The following is a 27,428-nucleotide window of genomic DNA, read 5'->3' on the forward strand; positions in this document are numbered from 1 at the left end:
AAAAAAATAAAATGTAACTTAAAATTTTTAACAATGGAAATTTTTTAGCCAACAGAAAATAATGAAGAAGAATCCATCTCAAAGCAAGATAAAAAAAAGAAAGGACAGAAAGGCAAAAAACAAAGTTTTGATGATAATGATAGTGAAGAATGGGAAGATAAAGATTCAAAATCAAAAAAGACCACAAAGCCAAAAGTGGAAATGTACTCTGGGAGTGATGATGATGATGATCTTAATAAACTTTCTAAAAAAGCTAAAGGGAAAGCTCAGAAATCAAATAAAAAGGGGGATGGATCAGAAGAAGATGAGGATAATAGTAAGAGAGTTAAAGAGCGTTCCAGAGTAAATTCTTCAGGTGAAAGTGGTGATGAATCAGATGACTTTATGCCATCTAGAAAAGGACAGAAAAAAAATCAAAAAAATAAGCCAGGTCCTAATGTGGAGAGTGGGAATGAAGACGATGACTCCTCCTTCAAAATTAAGACAGTGGCCCAAAAGAAGGCAGAAAAGAAAGAACGTGAAAGAAAAAAGCGAGATGAAGAAAAAGCAAAACTGCGGAAGCTGAAAGAAAAAGAAGAGCTAGAGTCTGGGAAAAAAGATCAGAGTAAACAACAATCTCAAAAGAAATCTGAAGAAGATGCTGTAAAATCCAGAGTGACCCTTGATATTGGAGCAATCCCTGCCTCTGAAGAGAAAGGAGAGACTCCTACAGCTGCTGAAGGTTGGTAATACTACCAAGGAAAGGGTTGAAGGCTTGGATTGATAGTCTGAGTTTTGCCCCAGAGTCCTATTGTTTTTTGCCCTTGGTTGTACAGGGACTTAAATTATAAGAAGAAGACTTGTAAAAGTTATATCTAAGTACTTTTGATTTCCATTGTTAAACATTTGTATTGTATAAAATATCTTTAAAACAGTTTGTGTACAGAGTAGGATTTTTTTTTAAGAATTTCACTGTGAAAACAGTTTTGCTGCTGATGAAGACTGGAAGTTGCCTAATGATAAGTTTATTCCTTTTGATATCTCAGTGTCAGATAATAATTCTTTCTTGTTTCAAGGTTTTTGTTTTTTTTTTTTTTTTTACTTTTATAAATACTTTCCTGTTTTTAAAAACCCAATTCAGTCTATGAAATAGAAAAGTAAAAACATGCTAAAATTAGTTAACATCTTAAGCAACATGAGCCAGGTTTTTATGCCAAAACCAATTAACGAAAAATAAGTTTTCTAGCTAAAATCCTCCTCCTTCAGAAGGAGAATAAAGATCAAGTGATTCACATAGGTTTTTTTTAGACTAGAAAGCTTTTAATGGAAAAATTGACCTGCCTTTTTTAACCAAATTTTTATTGTCTGGACATCTTTGAGGAGTAACACCACAAGTAGCTTCATAAACTTTAGCTCTTGGAATATAATGTCTGTTTTTTATTTTGTCCTTCTAATATCCCCTTAAGGTTGGCATCATTCCTATCATCCCCATTTTGTAAAGGCAAAACTAGCTACAGAATTTAGGCAGGAATTCAGATATCATGGATTAAGAGATACATTAAATACAGTGTATTTGGGGCGCCTGGGTGGCTCAGTGGGTTAAGCCGCTGCCTTCGGCTCAGGTCATGATCTCAGGGTCCTGGGATCGAGTCCCGCATCGGGCTCTCTGCTCAGCAGGGAGCCTGCTTCCCTCTCTCTCTCTCTGCCTGCCTCTCCATCTACTTGTGATTTCTCTCTGTCAAATAAATAAATAAAATCTTAAAAAAAAAATACAGTGTATTTTCTTCCTGCTGTCAGGATCCTCCTGTCTTCTTGGATACTGCAGGACCATTTAGAGCAACACCAGTATTATAGGCTTCTAAGGAGGCAGCTGGGTGGTTTGATTATTCTATCCTGGGTACCCCCTTGATAGACCTTACCTTGCTGCTGGCATCAGCCTTGGCCCAATATGGTCTTTGAATTCTGGGGTTTGCATATAACTGCTTTAGAAAACAACTTTTTTATTTTTTTTTTTTAAGATTTTACTTATCTGACAGAGTGTACGTAAGCAGGAGCAGCAGCAGAAGGAGAGGGAGAAGCCAAATACTGCAGAAGAGGGGGAGCCCAATGTGTGACTTGATCCCAGCACCCTGGGATCATGACCTGACCTGCTTAACCATCTGAGCCACCCAGGTATCCAGGAAACAACTTTTAAAAAAACACTTTGCCTCTATTCTTTTTTGGTAGATGACAATGAAGGAGACAAAAAGAAAAAAGATAAGAAGAAAAAAAAAGGAGAAAAGGAAGAAAAAGAGAAAGAGAAGAAAAAAGGACCTAGCAAAGCCACAGTAAAAGCTATGCAAGAAGCTCTGGCTAAGCTTAAAGAAGAAGAAGAACGACAGAAGAGAGAAGAGGAGGAACGCATAAAGCGGCTTGAAGAGTTAGAAGCTAAGCGTAAAGAAGAGGTATGTTTTCATGAAGTTTTGTATAACTTCAAGTCTCTGGTCTGTAAGATATTGTTAACCTTTTAATTCTAAGTGTCATAGTTGTAATTCAGTTATGTTATTATTCTGATACAAACGAAATGAAGCAATCCAGAAAATCTTACCTTTTTTTCCTCAGATGCAGAAATTGGTTACTATCCTTGCCAATACTTAGTCTACTTTCCTGATATTAATACTTACCGTGTACAACCATTAAAATATTCATTTGGGTGTTCCTAATGTAATACTTTACATGTATCTTAAGAGCTTTATATTTGAGTTTGGGTTCTTTTCATTTAAATTTTATAATTATGCCAATATAATTTTTGTCTTATTTATGTACTCTTATGCAGGAAAGACTAGAACAAGAAAAGAGAGAAAGGAAAAAGCAAAAAGAGAAAGAAAGAAAAGAACGCCTAAAAAAAGAGGGGAAACTTTTAACTAAATCCCAGAGAGAAGCCAGAGCCAGAGCTGAGGCTACCCTTAAACTTCTACAAGCTCAGGGTAAGTAGTATTTTTAATTAACTGAATAGTCTAGAAGCTTCTGGCATATAGCTATAGGTCTGTGATGGAAAAGGGAATTGAATTAAGTCAGAAAAGAAAATGCTGTGGAAAAAGTCAAATAATAATTAAAGAATAGGGATACCAGGCTGGTTCAGTTGGTAGAACATGCAACTCAGTCTCAGGGTCATGAGTTAAAGCCCCACACTAGGTGTAGGGCTTACTTTTTAAAAAAATAAATAAAAAAATAAAGAATAGGTTAGATAAATAGATTATTCTGGGAAATGACTTCTGTAAAATGTACTCTAAACATACTGTTTTACTTGTATTTTGCTTTAGTATGTATCTTTAACAAATACTTCTTAATGCTAAGTAGAGTTTGTATTATATAAACATAATTCCTTGACAGCATTTGGCTTTCTGTGTTTAATTTTTCCCATTATCTGTGACATGTTTTTAATAATTGATTTGTTCAAACCAGGATCCAAATTAGATCCACACATTGCATTTGGTTGATATATCTGGCTCTCACTGATACCACTACCTATTCTTGTTTTTGGCATACCCTTTATTAGTCACAGATACTGGATTATTCTTAAAAATTTCTCATATTCTGGATTTATATGATGCCGTTTTCCTGGTGTCAGCTAATAGACATTCTGTCCCTTATAATTTCTTAGATATAGCAGCTTGACTTCTTCCAAGTGGTGGTGTGTATTTCATATTGCCTCATGTCAGGAGGCATGTGATCTGGTTGTCTCACTTCTAGTGGTGTCAGTATTGATCATTGGGTTTAGGTATTGGCACCTCTGTCTATTATATAAGTACTCCACTGACTTTTTCTAATAATAACTTAATATTCAGCCTAATAATTTAATGTCCAGCTGGTGATCGTTGCAGAGTTTTGATATTCTGTCATTTCTTCTACACTTATTAGCATTCTTTTAAAGAAAAGCTTTCCCTGAAATGTAATTCATGCAGAAAAGCTAGAATAAATGCTTAATTCTTATACTTCATTAATTTTCAGAATAATAAATTAGTGTCTTAGCAACTTCAGAGGTGATCAATGAGTGTAATTTTGTTTTTTGGATGTATATCATTTTCTGCTATTGGGAGTTTTATGTAATTACATGGTTTTATCTCATAAAGTCATTCATGTTTTTGTATTTAAATTGTTCCATCTTTGGCCAGCCCGAGCTCATTCAGGTTGGTTCCTTTGAGTTTTCCTACAAGACTACAGTATTCTTAGACCTCTTCCTTGCTTTCCAATACAAGTTATCTAAGGTTTATCCTACACATTTTCTGTCTTAGATCCGGAGGAATCACCTGTTTATTCTTGGTTCCTTGGTTCCTTTTCGTCAATCTAGACATATAATTGATTATGTTTTTGATAGATAAGATGATTTAAAATAGTATCTCTGCTCCACTGAGAAAATATTAGGACCTCTCAGTTTCCTGTTCTTATATTTCACAGATTTTTATATGACAGTAATTTTTGGTGCTTATGTTATGATTACAGTAATAGATACCATTTATTGTGTACTACATAACTGATGCGGTCATAAACCTTTGACATTGTCTCTTTTCTCATAAAAATATTATAGGTATTTTCATTCCCATAATTTAGGTGAAGAAAAAGAGACTCCTGAGTTTTAACAGCTTGCCTAAGGTCGTGAAGCTGAGATTTAAACTGATCTATATGACCACTTCTTAATTGTGCATTATTTGTTCAGCTGGGGGCAATAAATACAGAGAAACACAGTACTTAGATTTCAGAAACTTTTATTCTTAATTTGATATAGTTTTTTAAAGATGAAGTTAGGGAACAAATATGAATACAACAAGTACCCAGATGTCAGACTTGACAAGTAACTATCTGGAAGGCTAAAAACACTCATGAAGAAATTGGGATGGGAGTAATTTGGCAATCTTAGTAAAGTTTTATGGAATAGTTTGACTTGCACTTATGAGGTTAGATGAGAAAAAAATTTTTTTTAAGATTTTATTTCAGAGAGCAAGTGCAATTATGAGGGGGAGAGTGGAGGGAGAAGCAGACCCCCCACTAAGCAGGGAGCCTGATGATAGACTCCATCCCAGGACCCTAGAATCATGACCTGAATCGAAGGCAGGCATTTAACCGACTGAGCTAACCCATGAGTCCAGGAGGAAGTCTTACTGAAAATTAGAAAGTATCTTGAATTTGGAAAAAAAATCAAAAAGGAAAGTACAACATATTGAAGTTTGTGGGATGTAGCTAAAGCAGTGCTCAGAGGGGAATTTGTAGTAGTAAATGCTTGCTTTAGAAAAAAAAGGTCAAATCGATAGTCTAAGCTTCCCATCTTAAACTAAAAAAATAAGAGAGCAAAGTAAGCAAAAAGAAGAAAGTATAGAAAACAGTGCAGTATAAAACAAGACTAATAGAGAATCATTGAAACCAGAAGTTAGTACTTTGAAAATATCAATAAAATTTGATAAACTAGACCAGCTAACAAAGAAAGGAGACAAGGCACATATTACCGATACTGGGAGGAAAGAATGGGGAGGAATAACATCATTACAGATATTAAAATGGTAAGGCAGTACTGTGAACAATTCTATGCTAATAGATTCAAAAGCTTAGATAAAATAGGGCTATTCCTTAAAAGATATAAACTATCAAAACACATAAACATTTTCCTGGGAATGAAGGCTGGCTCAATTTTGAGAATGAGTAAATATATTTAAAGAAGAAAAAGTACATCATCTTATGGATATAGAAAAGTCATTTAACAGAATTCAGCATCCATGTATGATAGAAATTCACAAACTGGAAATAGAAAAGCCCCTTATTTGCTAAAGAGAGCTACATAGAAATATTCAACCATTGCACTTAATGATGAATTATAGATGTTAAATCTTAATATTGTAATTACAACAAGGATTCCACTCTTACACAATCATTCCATGTTGTACTGAACATCCTAGTGTGGGCAATTAGGAAAAAAAAAAAGTTAAAGACATACAGATTGGAAAAAGTAAAACTCTATTCACAGATGATAGCTGCCTACATAGAGAATACCATGGAATCTAGAACTAAAAAAAACCCACAAAATGCTACAACTAATAATTAACAAGGTTATAGATAGGGCCAGTATGCAAATATCAATTGTATATCTGTATGCTAGTAGTTAACAGCTGAAAATCTAAACAGTATTATTTGTAGTAGCACCCGCAAAGTAAATTGAAATTCTTCAATATAATTCTAGTATTTGTGGGATCTATATGCTGAAAACTATAAAAACATGAAAATAAGGAGAAATGTTGCATTCACAATTGGAAAACTTGATACTGTTAAGATTATCGGTTCTCCAAAATGACCTTTAGAATCAGTGCAATCACAGTCAAACTTGCAGCAGGATATTTTGTGAATGTCTATAAACTGTTTCTAAAATATGTATGAAAAGGTGAAGGAGTTAGAATGGCCAAAATATTGTTGGAAATAATATACTTGGAGTACTCAAATGTCTGATTTCAACATTTACTATTAACCTGTGTTATTTGCCAGGGTGATACTGGCAAAAGCAGCAATAAAGACAGATTAATAGAATTGTCTGTGTACGGTCAGCTTTGGGGAAAAGGCAGTTTAGTATGTAAAATACAGTGTTAGCAACAACTGATGCTGGAACAGTTGGGTGTCTAGATGCAAAAACAAAAACCCAAAAGCCTAGTCCTAAATCTCACACATTATATACAAATTAACTCAAAAGGATCGTAAATCTGAATCTGCAATACAACTACAAAACTTTAGGGGGGAAATAGTAGAAAATCTTTCTGACCTTGTGTTAGTGCTTAGTTTAACTTAAAAAGCATAATTCATAAAAGGAACGTATTTGGGGAAGTCCAGTTAAAAATTGCTCTGCAGAAGACATCACTGAGAGTCAATTCAAAGACAATACCTGAAAACCACATATCTGACAAGGATTAATATGCACAATATGTGAAGCTAACTCAGTATTCAACAATAAGAAGAGCAACAGCTGTATTTAAAAATGGGCAAAAGACTTGAACAGAACTATAGGCAGTGAAAAGAATGTTTAACATTAGTCATTAGGGAAATTCAAATTAAGACCACAGATATCATTATATATTTATTGAAATACATAAATTTTAAAAACTTACTTTTTCTGGCAAGTATACAGAACAGTTGGAACTCATCTACCTTACTGGTTGAAATGCAAAACTATAAAGTCAATTTGGAAAACAGTTGGGAGTTTCTTATAAAATTAAATACGTATTTATCTAATGTCCCATCATTCCTGCTCCAAAATACTTACCCCAGAGAAATGTTCACACAGAAACCTGCATATATATGTTTGTAGGAGCTTTATCCATAATGGTCAAAAACTGGAAAAAACTCAAATCATCTTCAGTTGTCTACAGAATAATGAAACTATAGTATATTCGTGCAATGGAATGCAGTAGAAAGAACTGAAGTATTAGTACATACAACAGTTAGTACATATAACAATGAGGATGACTCTAAAATCTTTTATGATGACAACAGCCCAGACTATAAAGTTTCATTTCTGTGACATTTTGGAAAAAACAAATCTTTTGAGATAGAAAACAGATCAGTGGTTGGCAGGGGCAAAGGATGTAAGTAGGGTTTGATTACATAGAACAGCACAGGATGATAGGATTGTTCTGCATCTTCACTGTGTTTAATAACTCTGCACATTTTTCAAAAGTCCCAGAACTGGACACTAAGAAAGTAGTACTTTAGTTTATGTAAATTTTCAAACTCCTTATGTAAAAATGAGATTTTTCCATGAATGTATGTATTTCTGAGGTGAATAATATATCTTTTTTTTATTATTATTATTTGTCAGAGACAGAGCGCGTATGAGCACAAGCATGAAAAGTGGCAGGCAGAGGGAGAAGCAGAGTCCCATGATGTGTGACTCGATTCCAGGACCCTGGGATCATGCCCTAAGCCGAGGGCAGACTCTTAAGTGACTGAGCCACCCAGACTTCCCTGAAATGTTATCTTTTTAAGTAGCATTTCTGAGATACACAAATAGCATAAATCTGAAGTTTTCATTTTTATCCCTTAGGTGTTGAAGTGCCATCAAAAGACTCTTTGCCAAAGAAGAGGCCAATTTATGAAGATAAAAAGAAGAAAAAAACATTACAGCAGCTAGAAAATAAAGAAGGTTTGTATACAAAGTGACCTGTGATTTTAAAATAATTTTGTTTGCCTTTTTCCTATAATCTTCAAAACAGTGTCTTTTAAAAAGAAACCACAAATATTGAAACTTATTTCCTGTACTTTGTTTCTTATTATTGTTAACCATTCTCAACTGATTTCAATGACAGGTTAATGGAAAAGTGCTTTTGTTTGAAAAATCTAAATCTTCCCCAAAGCAGCTATTCCTAACTATCATATTTTTCTTTGTTTCCTTCTCAACCTTTTGTGATTTCACATTATTCCTGGAGCAGACTATTTCCTGTAAAATATATGACTGATATTTAAACATTTTCTAAACTTGCTAAAGAATTTTGGTTTGTATTCCTGGTTTTCATTCAGTTCTTAACAGTATCCCAACAGAAATAATGCACTGAAAAAGTATTGTTAACTTAGTTGCTGCCCTTTTTTCAGTATCTGAACCAATAGAATTAAGCACTGCTGTGGAAGATGTAGAACAAGGAGTTCCAGAAAAGGAAGAGACACCACCTCCTGTTGAACAAGGCCAGTAGCACTGACTAATTGCTTCCTATTAAATAGCACTGATGTGTCAGAAGTTGTCTTCATTATCATTAATTTGGGGAAAACAAATATCTGGCAGGATGGTATTCTTCATACTTTTCTCTAAACCATTTCTTTCCATTTCCATTTTGAAAAAGTTTAGGGGTGCCTGGGAAGCTCATTTGTTTGAATATCTGACTCTTGGTCATGGCTCAGGTCTTGATCTCATGGTTATGAGTTTGAGCCCCTGTGAGTTTAAACTCCAAACTGGGCTCCGCTTTAAAAAAAAAATTGTCGGAGTGAGACTCGAAATTCATTTTCAGTAGTACCAGTAAAATGTAGAGAGTGGAGAGTTTTTTTATTTTATTTTACTTTATTATGTTTTCATTTGTGAATCAGAAATCTTAGGCGATACCAAGAAGACCTGAAGTTCCTTTGGAAGGATTTTAATGACAACTTTTTAAGAGTACTCTAAAAATTGGCATCTTTAAACCTTCTTACAAGACAGCTTCTATTTACTAAATCAGCAAGAGGATTCATTTTATTAATTATGTGTATGTGTGTTTTGAGGTTGAAGAAAGTCTTGGCTTTTTTTTTTTTAAGATAAACATTGTTTTAATTCATTAGACTAGGTATTGATAGGCGAGCCAGAGGCTAACTATACATGCGTAGTTAACAAAATCGAAAGAATCTTCACTGTTTAAAGTTTGAAGTGGGAATTAATAGTAAGAGAGTATCAAGATTCACCCACAGTGGTGAAAAATATCATTGATAGTTCCTGTCCTTCTTTCTCCCCCTGTCTTCTTAGTATAAAAGGATCATTTACCTGACACAACTCAGCATGATGACACTGGAGAAATTGAGGTTGATAGGCTTAATGGCAGTCCATTATTTTAGGTGACATATGTAGCAGTAGAAAGAATTGCTAATTTAGAAGGATATTTTGGGTACATGTACCTGACTCATTTCCTCTTTCTCAAGATGTTCCAAACATCTTGGCAAATAGTAATTATTACAGGGAAGCAAATACTGCTTGTCCCACTTGTATTTGAGAGTAGTTTTGCCTTATTGGATTTCAGTAAAAAAAAAAAGTTGTTGAGAATATTCTTAATATTAATAATAAGTCTTAATATTCAGAATTCTACTTTTCTGATGTTTTTGGATTGTCAGCAAATATTCTTTTGGTTTTTTTTATTTTTTAAAGATTTTATTTATTTATTTGATAGAGATCCCAGGTAGTCAGAAAGGCAGTCAGAGACAGAGGAGGAAGCAGGTTCCCCACCGAGCAGAAAGCCCAGTGCGGGGCTCGATCCCAGAACCCTGAGATCAGGACCTGAGCTGAAGTCAGAGGCTTTAACCCAGAGCCACCCAGGCACCCCTCTTTTCTTACTTTCAACTGGAATAGAGGTATAGCTTTGTACCTACAACTATGATTTTTAGTAGTATTTGTATGTAGCTGTACAAGTTAAAGCAATAAAATAAGTAGTAAATTCTTAGGTATGACATACAAGTTTGAAAGATCAAAATGAAGATACAGTAAGTAAGCCTCTCTTGTTTGTGGAGGATATGTTTTGAGAACCCCAGTGGATGCCTGAAACTGCAGGTAGTACTGAACTCTGTTTTCTCCTATACAGCTGAGAGAGAGTTTAACTTAAAAATTAGGCACAGTAAGAGAAGAACTGCAGTAAGTAATAATGAATATTTAGAACAATATACTGTAATAAGTTATGTGCATGTAAGGTCTCTCTTTTAAAATATCTTCCTGTACTATACTCATTCTTCTTGCGATGGTGGGAGATGATAAGTGCCCATGTGACTAGATGAAGTGAGATGAATGATGTAGACACTGTGATGTAATGTTAGAATACCATCGGCCTTCTGACCATACATTAGAAGGAGGGATGGAGGTTCATTTGCTTCCAGACCACAGTTCACTGTGGGTAACAAAATGCAGAAGGCAACACTGTAGATAAGGTTGGGGGGAGGGGGGAACTATTGTGAAATTTCATTTTTCTACAAGAACTACCCTTTTCAAAATCCAATAACATTTCACTGAGTTTCTAATATTTTAATTATGTCAAATATGAAGTCTGGTTTAAGTTTAATTTGGTCTATTCAAAATACTAGGAAACTGTGAAGCATTTCGTAATACTAAATTATAACATGTAGCTATGTTGAGAAAGTAGTTCCAAAGATGATGAAATTGTATATTGCATAATTAAAATATTTTTTTAATGTCAGCAAAATTTTCGACTTTTCCTAAAAGCAAGCCCCTATTTCTGGGTGATATCTATGTCTTTAACAAAAACCTTTATTTATAGAAGAGGAGGAAGAAACTGAAGATGCTGGATTGGATGATTGGGAAGCTATGGCCAGTGATGAAGAGAGAGAAAAAGGTGAATAACTTATAAGTACAAGTTGACAAATCTAATGGTTATTAGAGGTGTATATATTTAAAGAAATAGTCTTCTGATTATGAAATCCATATGAACATTTTTGGGAATAAAAACCAGTCTCAGATCTTTCCATTGCCTTGGTTTCTAAATCCTCATGTGGATCCTCATTTAATCCTCATTTATGAATAAATGGTTTTTCAAAGGCACCTAGGATTTAAAATAACATTTTTTCAGAGTGATATTGTAAATGGGGTTAGGTTATTAAAGCTAGCCTACAAAAAAAACACTTTAACTTGAAATATAATACAGAGGTAATACAAGCAATTAGAACCTAATAAATAATTTTCCTTTGTCATTACTTTCTGTCCTGTGTTATAAAAATCTGCTCTCTTTGGTTTTAATTTCCTGGGGGGGTGAGATGGATATTTAGTTTTTCAGGGGTTTTTTCCTAATCCATTTTCCTTCTTATGTTTTCATTTTAGTTCTAGTTAACACACAGTGTTATATTAGTTTCAGGTGTATGATATAGTGATTCAACAATTCCATATATTACCTGGTGTTCATCAGGACATGTATACTCCTTAATTCCCATCACCTCTTTAACCCTTGCCCCCTTCGTCAGGCCCTGCCCCAAACCTCTCCTCTCCTCTGATAACCATCAATTTGTTCTCTGTAGGTAGAGTTTGTTTATTAGTTTGTCTCTTTTTCTTTTCTTGCCCTTTGCTCATTTGTTTTGTTTCTTAAATTCTATATGAGTGAAATAATATATTTGTCTTTCTCTAACATGTTTCACTTAGCATTATATTCTCTAGCTCTGTCCATGTCATTGCAAGTAACAAGATTTCATTCTTTTCAGGGCTGAATAATACTCCATTGTATATATACACTGCATCTTTGTCCGTTCATATGTCAGTGGGCACTTGAGCTGCTTCTTTATCTTGGTTATTATAAATAATGCTTCCATAGACAAAGGGTTGCATGTAATCCTTTGAATTAGTGTTTTTGTAGTTTTTGGGTAAATACCTGGTAGTGTGATTACTGGATCGTAAGGTAGTTCTATTTTTAATTTTTTGAGGAACTTCTATACTGTTTTCCACAGTGGCTGTACCAGTTTGCATTCCCAACAGCAGCATAAGAGGATTCCTTTTTCTCCACATCCTTGCCAACACTGAACACATGTTTTTAAAACTAAGTTTTTTGTTAAGCATTGCTTCCACCAAATTCACAAGTTTTGTTGTTTTTTTAATTTCCATTTTAACATATTTTACCTGATTGCTAGAAGTGTAGTTCTTAATTTATAAAAGTGGGATTTTCTAATTATTTTCTTGTTACTTCATTGAGATCAGAGAACATACATGGTTCTCTCTTTTGAAATATGTTGAGACTTAATTTACAACCCGGCACATGGTTGATTACTGTGTTTAATATGTGATTGGAAGAAATTTATATTCCGCAGTAGTTGTGTGCCTTGTTCTCTGTAGAGTTAACCCTTGAACAACATGGGTTTAAACTACAGGAGTCTACATGTGGATTTTTTTTCGATATAGTGCTGTACATGTATTTTCCTTAAGATTTTCTTCATAACATTTGTATTTATCTGGTTTAGTTTATTCTAAGATATGGTATGTAGTACACGTAAAAACATGGGTCAGTCAACTCTTCATGTTATTACCAAGGTTTATGGTCAATATAGTAGGCTGTTGGTAAAGTTTTCGAGGAGTCAAAAGTTATACGTGGATTTCTGACTGCATGGGGGCATTGACTTCCCTAATCCCTTTGTTGTTCAAGGGTAAGCTGTTTGATCACATTTGCTCATCATCTTGTTCAAGTCTTTTTTATTCTGAGATTTTTTTCTGGACTACCTTTCTCTCTTACTGAGAATGGTGGGTTAAAATCTGCTGTGATTATAGATTGTCTGTTTTTCCCTGTGTTCTAATTTTTTTATATATATTTTAGTTGTATTATTAGGTGTACACACTCTCATATTTTTTGATGAATTGACTCACTGATTGATAATTCTGTTTTTTATTTATATTTTAAAAATTTATTTCTAACTTGCTTTTTGCCTTAAAGCATACTTTATCCAATATTGACGTAGCAACATAGCTTTGATTTTCATGATCTTTTTCTAATTTTAACTCTCTCTCTCGCTTGATTAGCACATAATTGGGATTTTTATTAATTAAAAAAATTTTTTTAAGATTTTATTTATTTATTTGACACAGAGAGAGAAATCACAGGCAAAGGGAGAGGGAGAAGCAGGTGCTCCATAAAACAGGGAGCCAGGTATGAGACTCAGTCCAGAACGTTGGGATCATGACCTGAGCCAAAGGCAGATGCTTAAGTGCCCGAGGCGCCCCCTAGTTGAGATTTTTAAATCCAGTTTGTCAATCTTTATATTTTACCTAGACGATTTAGCTCAATACATTTAACCCTTTATGTAATTAATGAAGAGTATTTGTTATCTTGTTTAGTCCTTACTGGTTCTGTTTCTTTTTTTTACTTTTTTACTATGTTTGGGATTGTTGTTTTGTTTAAAATTTTATTTATTTGATAGGGGAGAGAGCAAGAGAAAGCACAAGCAGGAGGGACAGCAGAGGAAGAGGGAGGAGCAGGGAGTCCAATGCAGGGCTAGATCCCAGGACCCTGGGATCATGACCTGAGCTGTAACTGACTGAGCCACTCAGGCACCCCTTATTTATTTATTTTTTTTAATTCCATATTTTCCTCCTTCCATGAGCTTGGAAGTTATATATTTTTTCACTAATTTTTTTTTTAATTACTCTAGAGACTTTAAAAATAGGTCTTTGAACTATCACTGTCTAATGTTATACTCGTTCCAGACTGCAAAGACCATAGACTACATGAGCAAATTTATCCAGTTCTCAGTTCATTATTCCCATTTATGTTAATTCCTGTTCTAATATCCCATCATAGCTTAAGTTTACTCATATTGTCAGCTCTTTGTTGTAATTCATTTCATTCTGCATCTCTGATCTTCCATTTGAGGTCATTTCTTTTTGCCTGAAAAAATACCTTTTAGAATTTCCTTTAGTATAAATCTGTTAGTGAGGCATTCCATTTTTGCTTTTCTAAAAATACCTTTATCTCAAAAAAAAAAAAAATACCTTTATCTCTTTATTCTTGAAGGGCATATTTACTGAGTGAAGAATTCTTTGTTGAAATTCTTTTTAACATTTTGAAGATATTATTCCCTTGTGTTAGCTTTCATTGTTTCTGTTGAGAAGTCAGATATCAACCTAAAGTTTCCATGTGCTTTTGGTTTTCAGCAGTAATGATGTGGCCAGGGTTGAACTTATTGTTGTTGTTGTTGTTCATTTGGCCTATAGAGCTTTATCAATGTATGATTTTATATTTTTATGAATTTACAGTATTATGAGCTATTATTTCACCTCAGGGATTCTAGTTGCACCTATGATATGCCTTCTTATTATATCAGTGTAGCATGTCTTTTCACGTTTTCCACCTAATTGAGTCTCCATGGCCCATTCTAGATTGTTTTTCTGATCTGTCGTCTAGTTCACCAATTTTCTCTTCAGCTGTTTCTACTTGCCTGTTAAGCCCATCTTTTGAGTTCTTAGTTCTGTCTCCAGTATTTTCTAGTTTTAGATGCTCCGTTTAACTGGGTTTTTTTTGGTAAGTTTTTACTTTATAAACTTTTAAATCTTCTGCTCCCTAGATGTTAGAAACATAGCTTTTTAAATAGATTTACTTATTTATTTTAGACAGTGTAAGGGGGGGAGGTGCAGAGAGAAAATCTTAAGCATACTCCACCAGAGCAGAGCCCGACTTGGAGCTTGGTCTCATGACCCTGAGATCATAACCTGAGCCAAAACCAACTGTTGGATGCTCAACCGACTGAGCCAGCCAGGCATCCCTTAGTTTGGGGGCTTGCTGGCTTCCATCATGTGCATTGTTTTTTTACATGGCTTGTTATTTTCATATATTGTGCTGGATAGTATACTTGTAAAACTTAAGGAATAATTTGACATCAGGGATTGTGTTTTTCTTTCTCCAGAGAGAATTTATGTGTATATCCACCAGGAATCTGAATGAACTAACAATATAGAATCATTTTATTCTAGATTTAGAATTGATAGAATCTGGAGGTGATTGACCAATAATGGGGAGGTCCTCTTTATTTCCTATTCATTTTAATTGCTAGTGTTCAGTTCTTTGGGACTTCATTCCACAATAACAGTATTATGCAATGTCTATTCCCCTTACCCCCTTGACTCTTTTTAATAGACCCATTGCCTGGACTCCTAAACACTGCTTAGCCTTTAAGATGCCTTCTTCAGAAACAGCAAATTACCATTGCTTCTCAGTCTTTGGGCTAAGATCAAGTGCAGAATTGGCAAATGACCCCAAGGGAAAGAAATTCTATGTGTTGTGTTCCCCTCCCTTAGTTCTTGTTCTGCCTAACAGTGTGGTTCAGTCACATACTAAGTTTTTACTGTTAAATGACAATCTTCATTGTAGCAAATATGTGACCAACACTTTGCATTTATGAAAATAATTAGCATTCATGATGTTTTTATAATGTTAATGCCATACTTAGTGCACCCTTAGTAGTATTTTCCCTTTAAGGTCTTACAACGTTGATGAAAATCTCCATTTTTAATCTCCAAATTTGTTTTTCCTGAAAGAAGAAAACACGATACATATAGAAGTTAAAGAAAACCCTGAGGAGGAGGAGGAAGAGGAGGAGGAAGAGAGTGAAGAAGATGAGAGTGAAGAGGAAGAGGAAGAGGAGGGAGAAAGTGAAGGCAGTGAAGGTGATGAAGAGGATGAAAAGGTGTCAGATGAAAAGGATGCCGGGAAAATGTTAGATAAAAAACCAAGTAAAGAAATGAGTTCAGAATCTGAATTTGACTCTGATGATGATCGTACTAAAGAAGAAAGAGCTTATGACAAAGCCAAACGGAGGATTGAGGTATTTATTTTTCCCTTGCTCTTTATTCCTTCACCCCCCACTTCTCATCTGGGATCATTAGAACTGTTCTCTGATCTAAGGACAATGTGGGTACTGGCATAAGAACAAATAATGCAGATGATGAAACAACTAAAAGTCCAAAAAATCTTTATATTTCTGATATACTGATAAGTCATAGATGCTAAAGCAATTCAATGGGAAAAGGATAGCTTTTCAACCAACGAGGCTAGTTAAATTAATAAAAAGGGAGTTTAGTCTCTGACCCCAAGTCATATGTATGTTATCTTAAAACAGATCAGATAGAGCTAAAGATGTAAGAAACTGAAGGTATAAATTTAGGGAAAAAACAGGACAAAATATTCATGACCTTGGGTTGAACATTGGGCCTTTAACATTGACCTAACCTAAGGACCTTATTCCCTTAACCTAAGTCAGAATGGTATACTGCTTCATTGTTTCTATTTGTTTTCTCAGAATTTTGATGTGCTCCTTAAATGATGGTTTAAGGGTGTGCAGAGATATTCTGAAAATATACCCTGTAGTCATAAACACTAGTTAAACTAGTGTTTGCCTTGTGTATTTTAAGTTAGTCACTATGAGGCATCTGATGACTTTAGGCATTGAAATTTGATGGGTTAATGAGGCATCTTTTGATTTAGCAAAGTGTGCATACCTAGTGAGCTTACTACATTTTTCCTATTTAATGTAGTAGACTTGAGAGTTTTCTTTAATTATGTCAGCTTAGTATAAATAATATACTAAAAACTGGTTTGCTTAAGGATGTTAAAGTATTTTAAGCTAAAAACAATTTTAGCTTTTTTAAAAATTATTTTCATTTGTACTTCTGATTTTTCCGTTTTTTTTTTTCTTTTCTTTTTTTCCTTTTTTTTTTTTTTTTTTTCCTTTCTGATAACCTATGTATTAGTGGTTGCCTCACCCTTCTGTAAAGTCTATTAAAGGGATACATTTTCTGAATTTCTAAAGGACTAAGAAAGTCTGTTGTTGTAAGTTGGGATTTCTCACCTCTGCCAGGGTCGACATCTTTAGGCTGTATAATTTTGTTGTGGGGGACAGTCGTCTTCATTTAGGATGGTAAGCAGTATCCCTGCCCTCCACCCACTAAATACCAGTGGCATTCTCCTCCCTTCTTCCCCATTGTAACTGCTGCTTCCCACAGCACCTACTCTGGCCAACTCCCTTGCTCTGTACCAGTGTGTGAAAGACAGTTGTAATGTGTTTGGTGATTTAAAGACAATGGGTATAAAGCAGAAAGAAGTTTCCCCATTATTTCACTTCCTAGGCTTGTGCATAGTTCTGTACATGAGCTTCAAGGGTTTTTTGTTTTGTTTTGTTTTTTAAAGATTTTATTATTTATTTATTTGACAGAGATCACAAGTAGGCAGAGAGGCAGGCAGGGGGGGTGGGAAACAGGCTCCCTGCCAAGCAGAGAGCCCAATGTGGGGCTCAGCTGCAGGATATGGAGACCACCACCTGAGCCAAAGGCAGCGGCCCAACCCACTGAGCCACCCAGGTGCGCCCCACCTTCAAGTTTTTAAAAATGTTTAATTAAAACAGATAATATATTTTGTGTATATATATATGTATATATACATATGTGTGTGTATATATATGTGTATATATGTATATATATATATATATATATATATATATATATATATGTATTTTTAAGGATTTTATTTGTCATAGAGAAGGGGAGAGTACAAGCAGGGGAAGCAGCAGGCAGAGGGAGAAGCAAGCTCCCTGTTGAGTAAGGAGCCCAGTGTGGGACTTGATCCCAGGATCATGGCATCATGACCTGAGCTAAAGGCAGATGCTCAGCTGACTGAGCCACCCATGCTTCCCAGTATATATATATTTTTTCACATAACAGTATGCTTTGGACCTCTACATCCAGCAAATTTTTAAGCAGCTTTTTGGGATATGATTTACATACTAAAGAATTGATCCAGTCCAGAGACATTTTGTAAATTTGTAGAGTTGTGCATCACAACTCATCTTTAAAGTATTTTCATCATCCCAAAAAGATTTCTTGTAACAATTTGCAGACATTCCCTATTTCTAGCCCCACATATATAGCAGTCCCCCCCACCCTCCTAGTCCCACCATCCACAGTTCTGCTTTCCATGGTTTCAGTTACCTGTGGTCAACTGCAGTTTGGAAGCAGGTGATCCTTCTTCTCTTGTATTGTCAGAAGGTCAGTAGTAGCCTAACACTACTCTATTCACTGAACTTCATCTCATTACGTAGGCATTTTATAATCTCACATCATCACAAAAAGAAGGGGGTGAGTACAGTAAAATAAGATACTTTGAGATCACATTCACAACTTTTTTGCAGTATAGTCTTAACATTGTTTAATTTTATTACTAGGTATTGTTAATCTTTCAGTGTGCCTGATTTATCACTTTAATTTTTTTTTTTTTTTAGGAGAGTGGGAGATTGAGAGTCTTAAGCAGGTTCCATGCTTGGGGTGCCTGGGTGGCTGAATTGTTAAGCATCTGCCTTCGGCTCAGGTCATGATCCCAGAGTCCTAGGATCGAGCCTCGCATCTGGCTCCCTGCCCAGTGGGAAGCCTGTTTGTTCCTCTCCCACTCCCCCTGCATGTGTTCCCTCTCTCTCTGTGTCTCTCTGTCAAATAAATAAATAAAATCTTTAAAAAGAAAAAAAAAAGCAGGTTCCATGCCCAGCACAGAGCCTGATGCAGGGCTTCTCAAAATCCTGAGATCATAACCTGAGCTGAAATCAAGAATTGGACACTTAACTGAACCACCCAGGCACCCCTAAATTTAACTATATCTTAGATACGTGTAGGAGAAAGCATAAATATTGGTTTCAGGCATCCACTAAGGGGATTAGAATTTATCATCCCTGCATAAGGAGGGGACTGCTGTAAATTTCAAACATATAATACTTGGTCTTTTATGTTTAGCTTATTTCACTTAGTCTCTTTGTGTGGTGACTTTATCAGAATTTATACTTATACAAGAATTCTGTACAGTATACTTACTTACACAACAAAATTCAGATATTGTTGTATAAGTATACTGTATTTTGTTTTATATTCCCTAGAGAACATTTGAGTTGTTTCCAGTTTGGGGCTATTACAGATGGTACTACTATATACATTTGCATATAAGCCTTTGTATGGAAATGTGTTTTCATTTTTTTTTTTTTAATATATTCCTAAGAGTGAGATTGCTGGACCATATGGTAAATTTGTGTTTAACTTTTTCAGAAACTGCTGAACTATTTTCCAGAGTGACTGTGCAATTATAGATTCCCACCAGTTGAGGGTTCTGATAGTTTTTCCACATCCTAATACTTGTATTAACATCTGTGTTTTCAGTTACAGTCATTCTCAGAAATATGAGTATTTAGTTTTGGACTTTCAGTTCTGTTTCGTCATCTGTATTTTCTGCTCTTATGCCAGTACCACACTGTCTTGATTATTATAGCTTTAATGTAGGTTTTGAGGTAGGGAAATAGAAGTCCTACAATGTTGTTATTCCTTTTCAGGTTTGTTATGGCTCTTCCAGGTCACTTGCTTTTCCATATAAATATTATGGTCATCTTGAAAGTTTCTGCAAAAAGCTTGCTTAGATTTAAATGGAGATTATGTTGAATCTTTAGATCAATTTTAAGGAGAATTATCTATTTTAATAGTATTGATTCTTGAAGTCTCTGGAAATAGGCTGATTCTCCATTCATTTGGATCTTTTATAGTTTCTTCTAGTAGTGTCTTATAGTTTTCACAGTTTAAGATACGTAATTCTCTTGTTAAATTTATTATTAGGTATTTTATTGTTTTTTATACTGTTGAAAATGGGTTCACAATTTTAAAAATTTTTTTCATTTCTAGTATAAAGAAATACAATTGAGTTTTATAGATCTCATGTCCTGTAACTTTATTGAAATATTTTTATTCTCATAATTTTTTATGGATTCCTTAGAATTTCCTATAATCAGTGTGTCATGTTCTCTATCAAAGACAGTTGTAATTCTTTCCAGTCTCATTGCTGCTTATTTCCTTTTATTTTTATTTTTGCCTGATTTCCCTGTTAGAACAGTACATTATGGAGTAGAAGTGGTAAGAGCAGACATGCTTGTCTTGTTTTCAGCCTTTGAGGAGGATAGCATTCAGATTTTACCATTAACTATGGTATTAATAGTAGTACCCTTTTTTAGTCTGAGGATCTTCCCTTCTTTTCCTGATTTGTTCAGAGTTCCTATCATGAATGGAAATGTGCCTTTCTATGTGTAGAGATTCTTTTTTCTTTTTTATACCAATATATGATGTGTTATATTGGTATTCAGATGTTAAGCCCAACCTTGCCTTCCTAGAATAAATCCCACTTGATCCTGGTATAATCTTCTTTATATGTTACTAGATTTGCTTAGTAATATTTTGTTGAGGTTTTTATGATCTATACCCATGAGGTATATTGATCAGTAACTTTTCTTCTCTTAGGATTTGTTTGTCTGGCTTTGGTGTCTGTTTAAAATTAGCTTCCTGGAATTAGTCACAAAGTGTTCCTTCTTCCTTTTTTCTGCAAGGGTTTATGAAAGATTGTTTTTGACTTTTTCCTGTTTTAAGTGTTTGGCAAATTTACTAACAAAGCTTTTGTCTTTCGAAGACATAAATTTCTAGTTCAATTTCTTGTTATATTGTTATCTCTTTGCCATATTTTCTTTTTCATCTTGAGTCATTTTCTGTAATTTTTGTCTTTCTAACTATTTTGTATTTCATCTAAGTTGTGAACATACAGTTGTTTATGGTATCCTTTTATAATCCTTCTTTTCTGTATGGTTAATAGTGGTCTCTTTTGGTTCTGTGTCTTCTTGTCTGGGTGCCTTAAACAATAGATAGCTGATAGCTCTTGAGGCTAAAAGTTCAAGATAAAAGCGTCAGCAGGGTTGTTCCCTGGTGAGAACTCTCTTCTTGGTTTGCAGATGACTGCCTTCTCACTGAGTCTTCATGTGGCCTTTACTCTGTGCATGCCCAGAGAAAGATTTTTCTTATTCCTCCTGTTGTAAGGGCATCTGTCTTTTTGGATTAGGGCCCTACCCATTTAACTTTAATTACCTCCTTTTAAAAGGCTCTATCTCCAAATAACAGTCCCATTGGGAGTTAGGGATTCAGTATATGAAATTGGGAGAGATAAGTCCATAACAAGTTTCATGGTTCCAAAACCTTGCTATTATATAATTTTCTAAAATCCATACCAGACATCCTAGGTAATAATCTCCATTGTGGATAGGGGTCTCTAAGCGAGTCTATGCAACCAGATAGTTTTCAGCCCTGGGACTGAGGAAATATTCATTCGAAATCCCCAGCTACAGATGATTAAGTGGTTACTAATTTTTGCCAATACAGATAATACTGCAATGAACAAACACTGTTGTATACATATATTTCTCTATGCTTGTGTCATTGTTTCAGGACAAGTACTTACAGGTAGAATTTCTGAGTTAAAGTGTACTGCATTGCCCTCCAGAAAATTTTAATGATACAACAAGTGTGGGAGAAAAGACAATTTTCAACCATATCAAATCTAACTAAGGTCATGACGTTTGCATTTGAGTCACAGAATATAAAGCTCTTGTGTACTACTCTTTGTTAGTAAACACTCACATCTGAATTTAACACTCCAAAATGTTTTCTCATTCTGTTTTCTATAGAAAGATCCAGTGTCCAGTGGTAGAAATGAAAGTAAAGAATTGTTTACAAAAATGGTTTTTAGATGGAAGATATTTTGTAAATTACTTCAGAATTTTGATGGAAGTCTTATCTCATTTGAATGCCAGCTTTACTATACTTGAAATGTTAGCATTTCAAAGAGCTGCTGGCATGTGTACTTTGGTTCTTAGAAAGCTGAAGTATCTAGGTAAATGCTATAAGAGAAGTGTGTTGTGATGCAAGGAGATGCTTCTCATGCCTAATGAGTGGTATCTTAAGAAGGTAGGAAATGTCATTAGACATCTTAGGCTGGGGATTAAGTAAACCATCTCTCAGTTGAAAGGTTTTGTAGTGTTTGTATACCAGATAAAGTTTAAAAATAAGTTGTTAAAGTATTTTGTAGTTTTGAAGTTTTAATGAAATCGCTTGATTGCAAGAGTATATCTCCTTTTATACAAATACCCCACATAAGCTAGAGGATGTACTGTATATGCCCTGAATGGAATACAAGATCATTTTCTTATATTCTATTAAATAAGCAGTGCACAAAAGTGTTCAGAAAGTTGAAGCCAAAACTTCACGCTATTTCTACTCTTATTTAACAGCGTTGTCCTGAAATTCATTTTAACAGGTTTCTCTTTGTCCAGAGGTGCTATGATTGGAATTAGATTGTAAAGGTTATGTGGTAAAATGCAATTACATGTAGTTAAATCAACAAAGAACTTGGATAAAGGTTGTGACATTCTCTTGCAACATAATTTAGAGAACAATATGATAAGGTTTGAAATAATAATTTTGTGATTTTTTTTTTTTTAATTTCTAGAAACGGCGCCTCGAACATAGTAAAAATGTAAATACAGAGAAGCTGAGAGCTCCTGTTATTTGTGTACTTGGACATGTGGACACAGGGAAGACAAAAATTCTAGATAAAGTAAGAAAATACTGTTAGTATTGATAAAACTATTTAAGTAAGTGAATAATACCTTATAAAAAGCTAATAAAAACCATAGCACAGATAGGCAGTTCTGTTACATTAAATAGGTTGCTACTTTCTTACTGCTTTTGCTTCTTTTTATATTTCAAAATACAAATCTGAATCTGCTGTCTCATCCCAGCTTCGTCACACACATGTACAAGATGGTGAAGCAGGTGGCATTACGCAACAAATTGGGGCCACCAATGTTCCTCTGGAAGCTATTAATGAACAGACTAAGATGATTAAAAATGTAAGTACAGTGTATTTGGTGTGTTTTAATCTCTAACAAAAATTAAGGTATAAATTATTTCAGATACAGAAAAAAATAGTATAAAGTTTCATATGCTTGCTATTCATAATTAACACTTGTGCCACTTTGTTCTATTTTACTTAAGATCTTTTTTTTTTTAAAGAAAACACTAGATGTTATAGGAGCCTTCATTTTTCATTTCCTTTCCTCTTGCTCCCAAAGGCAATTGCTATTTAGAAATTAGAGTATATTGTTCCCCTGCATGTTTTAACACTTTTCCTATAGATTTCCATGTTGAAAAACTGTTTACTCACTGACCCTCTTCTCCTTCTATCATATTGATTGTATTTTCATTATCTCCCTAATATTTTTTACTTTGGACATACTCAATTTATTCAAAATAAATAAAGAAAATCACATAAGGTTAAGGTAAAGCTTAGTGAATCATTATAAAGCAAACACTCTTGTGTCACATATGTTAGGAGATAGAACCTTGGCCCTTACCTCAGAAGACCTCTGTTAGATCCCTTTTCAGTTGAAACACTCTTCGACTCAGGCTGAACTTTTAAAGTAATCTCGCCCTTTTAGTGTGTTAGAGGTTGCAAAATGTTGTTATTCTAAACCCTTTATCCATGTTTATAAAGAGTGGTTTTGTTTTGTTTTTTTTACTATAAACTCCTAGATTAAATATTTACTGTGTTTTAATTCATTTATTCTTGTGATGAGAGAGTCTCGTTTTCTTCCAGTGATTGACTCCTGAATCTTTTTTATTTAGTTTTAGTAGTCTTTGGTTACATCCTTGTGTCTGATATAGCAGAATGTTTTAGTCTCATCTTATATGTACTGTGCTTTAATCCTGGAACTGAGCCTCGTAAAAATTCCCTAGTTCCATTATCACAGAACAGGTAAAAAAGATAAATTTGGAACTAAGGTGTAACAAAACTGATAACTGACGCACACAACATAAATTATTATATGCTAGCATTTCCCTTTATTTTTTATTTGGTCTTAGTTCTGTATATAGGAAAGGTCTATGAGTTTGTCTCCAGTTTGCAGGGAGGGTGGGATTTGGTTGAGATTGTGTTTTATGAAGCTTGTTTTCTGGTACATTTTTAAGGAAGGAATAAGGGGAATAATATTCTTTGAGTTTTTGAATCTTGCATACCTACTTTGTGGCCTTCACCCTGGAAAGTTAGTTGGCTTCCTCAGTTCACATTTTCTTTCCTTAAATATCTTAGAGGTTACTCTCATTTCTTCTCACATAAAATACTGCCTTTCAAGTCTGATCATAAGCTGGTTTTCTTCCTTTTATAAGTAATGTGGCCTTCCTGCATCTTGGGGTTGATTATTCTGGGTCAGTTTTCTAGTTATATGGAAATTTTCCAGTTTCATTTCAGTATGTAATTTAAAATCTTTATTTTAGCACAGTTTTCTTGAATTACAGTTTTTCAAATTCATAGTTTAAAATTTATCTTGGTTATAATTTATCTGGTATTTCTGTGTGTTAGTCATTGGGGATTTTTATAACAGCTCATTCCACCAGTTGCCAGAACTTGAAATCTGGTGTTACATTAGAGCACAGTTAATAAAGAGCATGATTTTTATTAGATCTGTATTAAAATTCTCAGGATAGCTTTTATATGACAATTATAATTGTTTGTATTCCAGACACTGAAGTGGAAATAATTATGGTGCTAAGTTAATGTTGATTTAAGATCACCAGAATACAAATATGAGATGTTTTACATTTGAATCACTTTGACCTAGATCAGGAGATAAGATTTTGAAAAATCACTTGAAGATTGACAAAAAGTAGATAAGCAAGTAAACAAAATTGTGTGTGAGAGTTACTGGTCAGTGTCACGATTTAGGGTAAAAGAGAATGTCCATATTGGGCATGTTTTAATTTTTTTGTCATTTATTAAAGAAAGTCAGGTTTTTATGATACTTAAATAAGGCAGTCTTAATATTTTAGATTGGTGTAGTAAATTTTCTTTAAAACATACTTTGGGATACTTTTTAAAGTTTAGAATTGCTATAAAGTTGGACTAGATACATTTTTTAAGTAGTCAGAACCGCTGTAAAGTTGGACTAGATACATTTTTTAAGTAGTCAGAACCTCTTCTTGCATGTTACCTTTTTATAGATAATCACTCTCAGATGACTAATGTCATTTGTTACTTTTGATAATCTGCTCAAAATTATAATACACTATAGTTTTATGATCTGAACAAAGAGAATATTTTTTCGTTTCGGTTTTCCTCCTGCAAACTCCTTTTGATTAATGAAAATATTGACTATTGTGCTTTGCTGGTTGACTCACTGACTATTGTAAAACCACTTATTTAGAAAAGGAAGTGATGATGTTTTTAAGTTTTCATGGCTGAATAATTGTTTTTATAAAGGAACTTTCATTGTTTTGGCTTCCTTAAGCTCTCTACTTTTCCCCACCTTTTCTAGTTTGATAGAGAGAATGTACGAATTCCAGGAATGCTCATCATTGATACTCCTGGGCATGAGTCTTTCAGGTAAGAGCAACTTGCATTATTTGGCATCAAACAAACTGCTAGACCATTAAATCTAAAGGTTCAGTGAGTGAGAAAGTTGGATTAATCAGCATTGGGGTAGTATTTTAAGAACTGTAGACCCTGTAATTACCAATCATTATCTGTGCCTTACTGAGTAAGCAGTAATTTATGTGGATACTTGTTTTTTATAGAGATCTTTTCTACTTTTAAAAACCTAATCCTAATACATACTTGGTCTGTCTCCTGTGAAACCATTATATGTGGAACTTATCTGTCACCTCTTGGCTATATTCTGTAGTGCAAAAAACTTGGCCAATACAATTTGTAGAAATATTGGAGTAACTTCTGGAATTAACTTACTCCAGCTGATATCAGTTCACTGTGTCAGATAAGCATTTGGCAAATTAAGGGCTAATGGCACTTAAATTTTTAATGCATGTGCTTCATTTTGTTTTATTCATTTAGGTTTTACAAAGAAACATTTCTTTAAAGGAATAATTTCAAGTTTTCTATTTATGCATTTTTCCCCTCTTTTCAACAGTAATCTGAGAAACAGAGGAAGTTCTCTTTGTGATATTGCCATTTTAGTCGTTGATATTATGCATGGTTTGGAGCCCCAGACAATTGAATCTATTAACCTTCTAAAATCCAAAAAATGTCCCTTTATTGTTGCACTCAATAAGGTAAGCTCCCCTGAATAATTAATGTGGAAACATGCTTCTTAATTTTTTCAAATTAAACAGATTTATCCTAGTATAACTTTTATATAACAGTATATACTCATGCTAAGTTAAATGTATTTTGACAAATTTATACACACATATAACAGCCACCATCTCCATATTCCCAGAATGCTCACTCATGTTCTTTTGTGTAAGCCTGCCCCCTTTTTCAACCCCAAACACTGATCTATCACTGTAGACTAGTTTTGTCTGTTTTATAATTTCATATTAATGGAATTATACAGTGTGTAATCTTTTGACTCTGGCATTTTCCATTACTCTTGTTATTTAACCTTTATCCATGTTGTTGCATATACCACTGGTTGTTCCTTTTCACCGATGAGTGATATTTCATTACCTGATTAGTATCACACTTCATCCATTTACACACTGAACAAAGCAGCTGTCAACATGCCCATACATCTTTGAGTTGAAATTTATTTTGATTTACTTTGAATAAATATATAGAAAGAAAACTCTTGGGTCACATTGTGTATATATGTTCCACTTAAAGAGAAAATGACATTTTCCCAAAGAGGTTGTATAGTTTCATATTTTTATAAGATTTCAATTCTGTACAGTCTTGCCAATGATCTTTATGCCTACAGACTTTGCAAAAACTGTATAATGTAATAAGTGTGTAATGCTCAATTACTGTGGTTTAATTTGCATTTCTGTGATGACTAATGGCATCAAAAATTTTTTCATATGTTTATTTGCCATCTCTTTCTTTGTGAAGTAACTATTTTAAAATCTTTGCTCATTTTTTATTGGGTTATTGTCTTAACTATTGAATTTTAAGAATTCTTTATTGTTGATTGAAGTTCTTTGTCAGTTATGTGTATTATTGCAGGTTCTTGTAGTCAAGGACTTGCTTTTTCATTTTCTTAATGATGTGTTTTGAAGAGCAGAAATTTCTAATTTTGGTGAAGTCCAGTGTATACGTTAATTGTTTCTAACATTTTGTGTTTCTTATGTTCTCTATTGGTAGTCTTTAATCACCCCAAATTTATGAAAGTTAGTTTCAGTGTTCCTAGATGGTTAATATTTAGATCTGTGGTATTTTTAGTTTTTATGCATAGTATAAGTTAAGGATCAGGATTCACTTTTTTTCCACATAAAAATCTGGTTCAAAACCTGTTGCTAAAAATATTGTAATTTATTGATTTTTATTTTTTTTAAGATTTTATTTTATAATTTGACAGAGATCACAAGTAGGCAGAGAGGCAGGCAG

General features: G+C 34.0%; 1 protein-coding gene across 2 annotated transcripts in view; it reads left to right on the forward strand.

Moving 5' to 3' along the window:
* Nucleotides 1-27,428, forward strand: part of EIF5B (eukaryotic translation initiation factor 5B) — an 81,629-nt gene that overhangs the window by 37,005 nt on the left and 17,196 nt on the right. The window contains exons 4-14 of one of the 2 annotated variants that reach the window (XM_082747005.1): nt 49-721; nt 2,206-2,423; nt 2,795-2,945; nt 8,036-8,134; nt 8,581-8,670; nt 10,989-11,063; nt 15,734-16,020; nt 22,542-22,649; nt 22,834-22,944; nt 25,405-25,472; nt 26,014-26,155. In XM_082747005.1, the coding sequence (XP_082603131.1) occupies nt 49-721; nt 2,206-2,423; nt 2,795-2,945; nt 8,036-8,134; nt 8,581-8,670; nt 10,989-11,063; nt 15,734-16,020; nt 22,542-22,649; nt 22,834-22,944; nt 25,405-25,472; nt 26,014-26,155 (2,022 nt within the window). The remainder of the gene's footprint in view (nt 1-48; nt 722-2,205; nt 2,424-2,794; nt 2,946-8,035; nt 8,135-8,580; nt 8,671-10,988; nt 11,064-15,733; nt 16,021-22,541; nt 22,650-22,833; nt 22,945-25,404; nt 25,473-26,013; nt 26,156-27,428) is intronic. The other variant, XM_082747006.1, reaches the window with a different exon arrangement.

This window comes from Mustela nivalis, assembly GCF_964662115.1.
Source record: "Mustela nivalis genome assembly, chromosome: 8".
NCBI lineage: Eukaryota > Metazoa > Chordata > Mammalia > Carnivora > Mustelidae > Mustela > Mustela nivalis.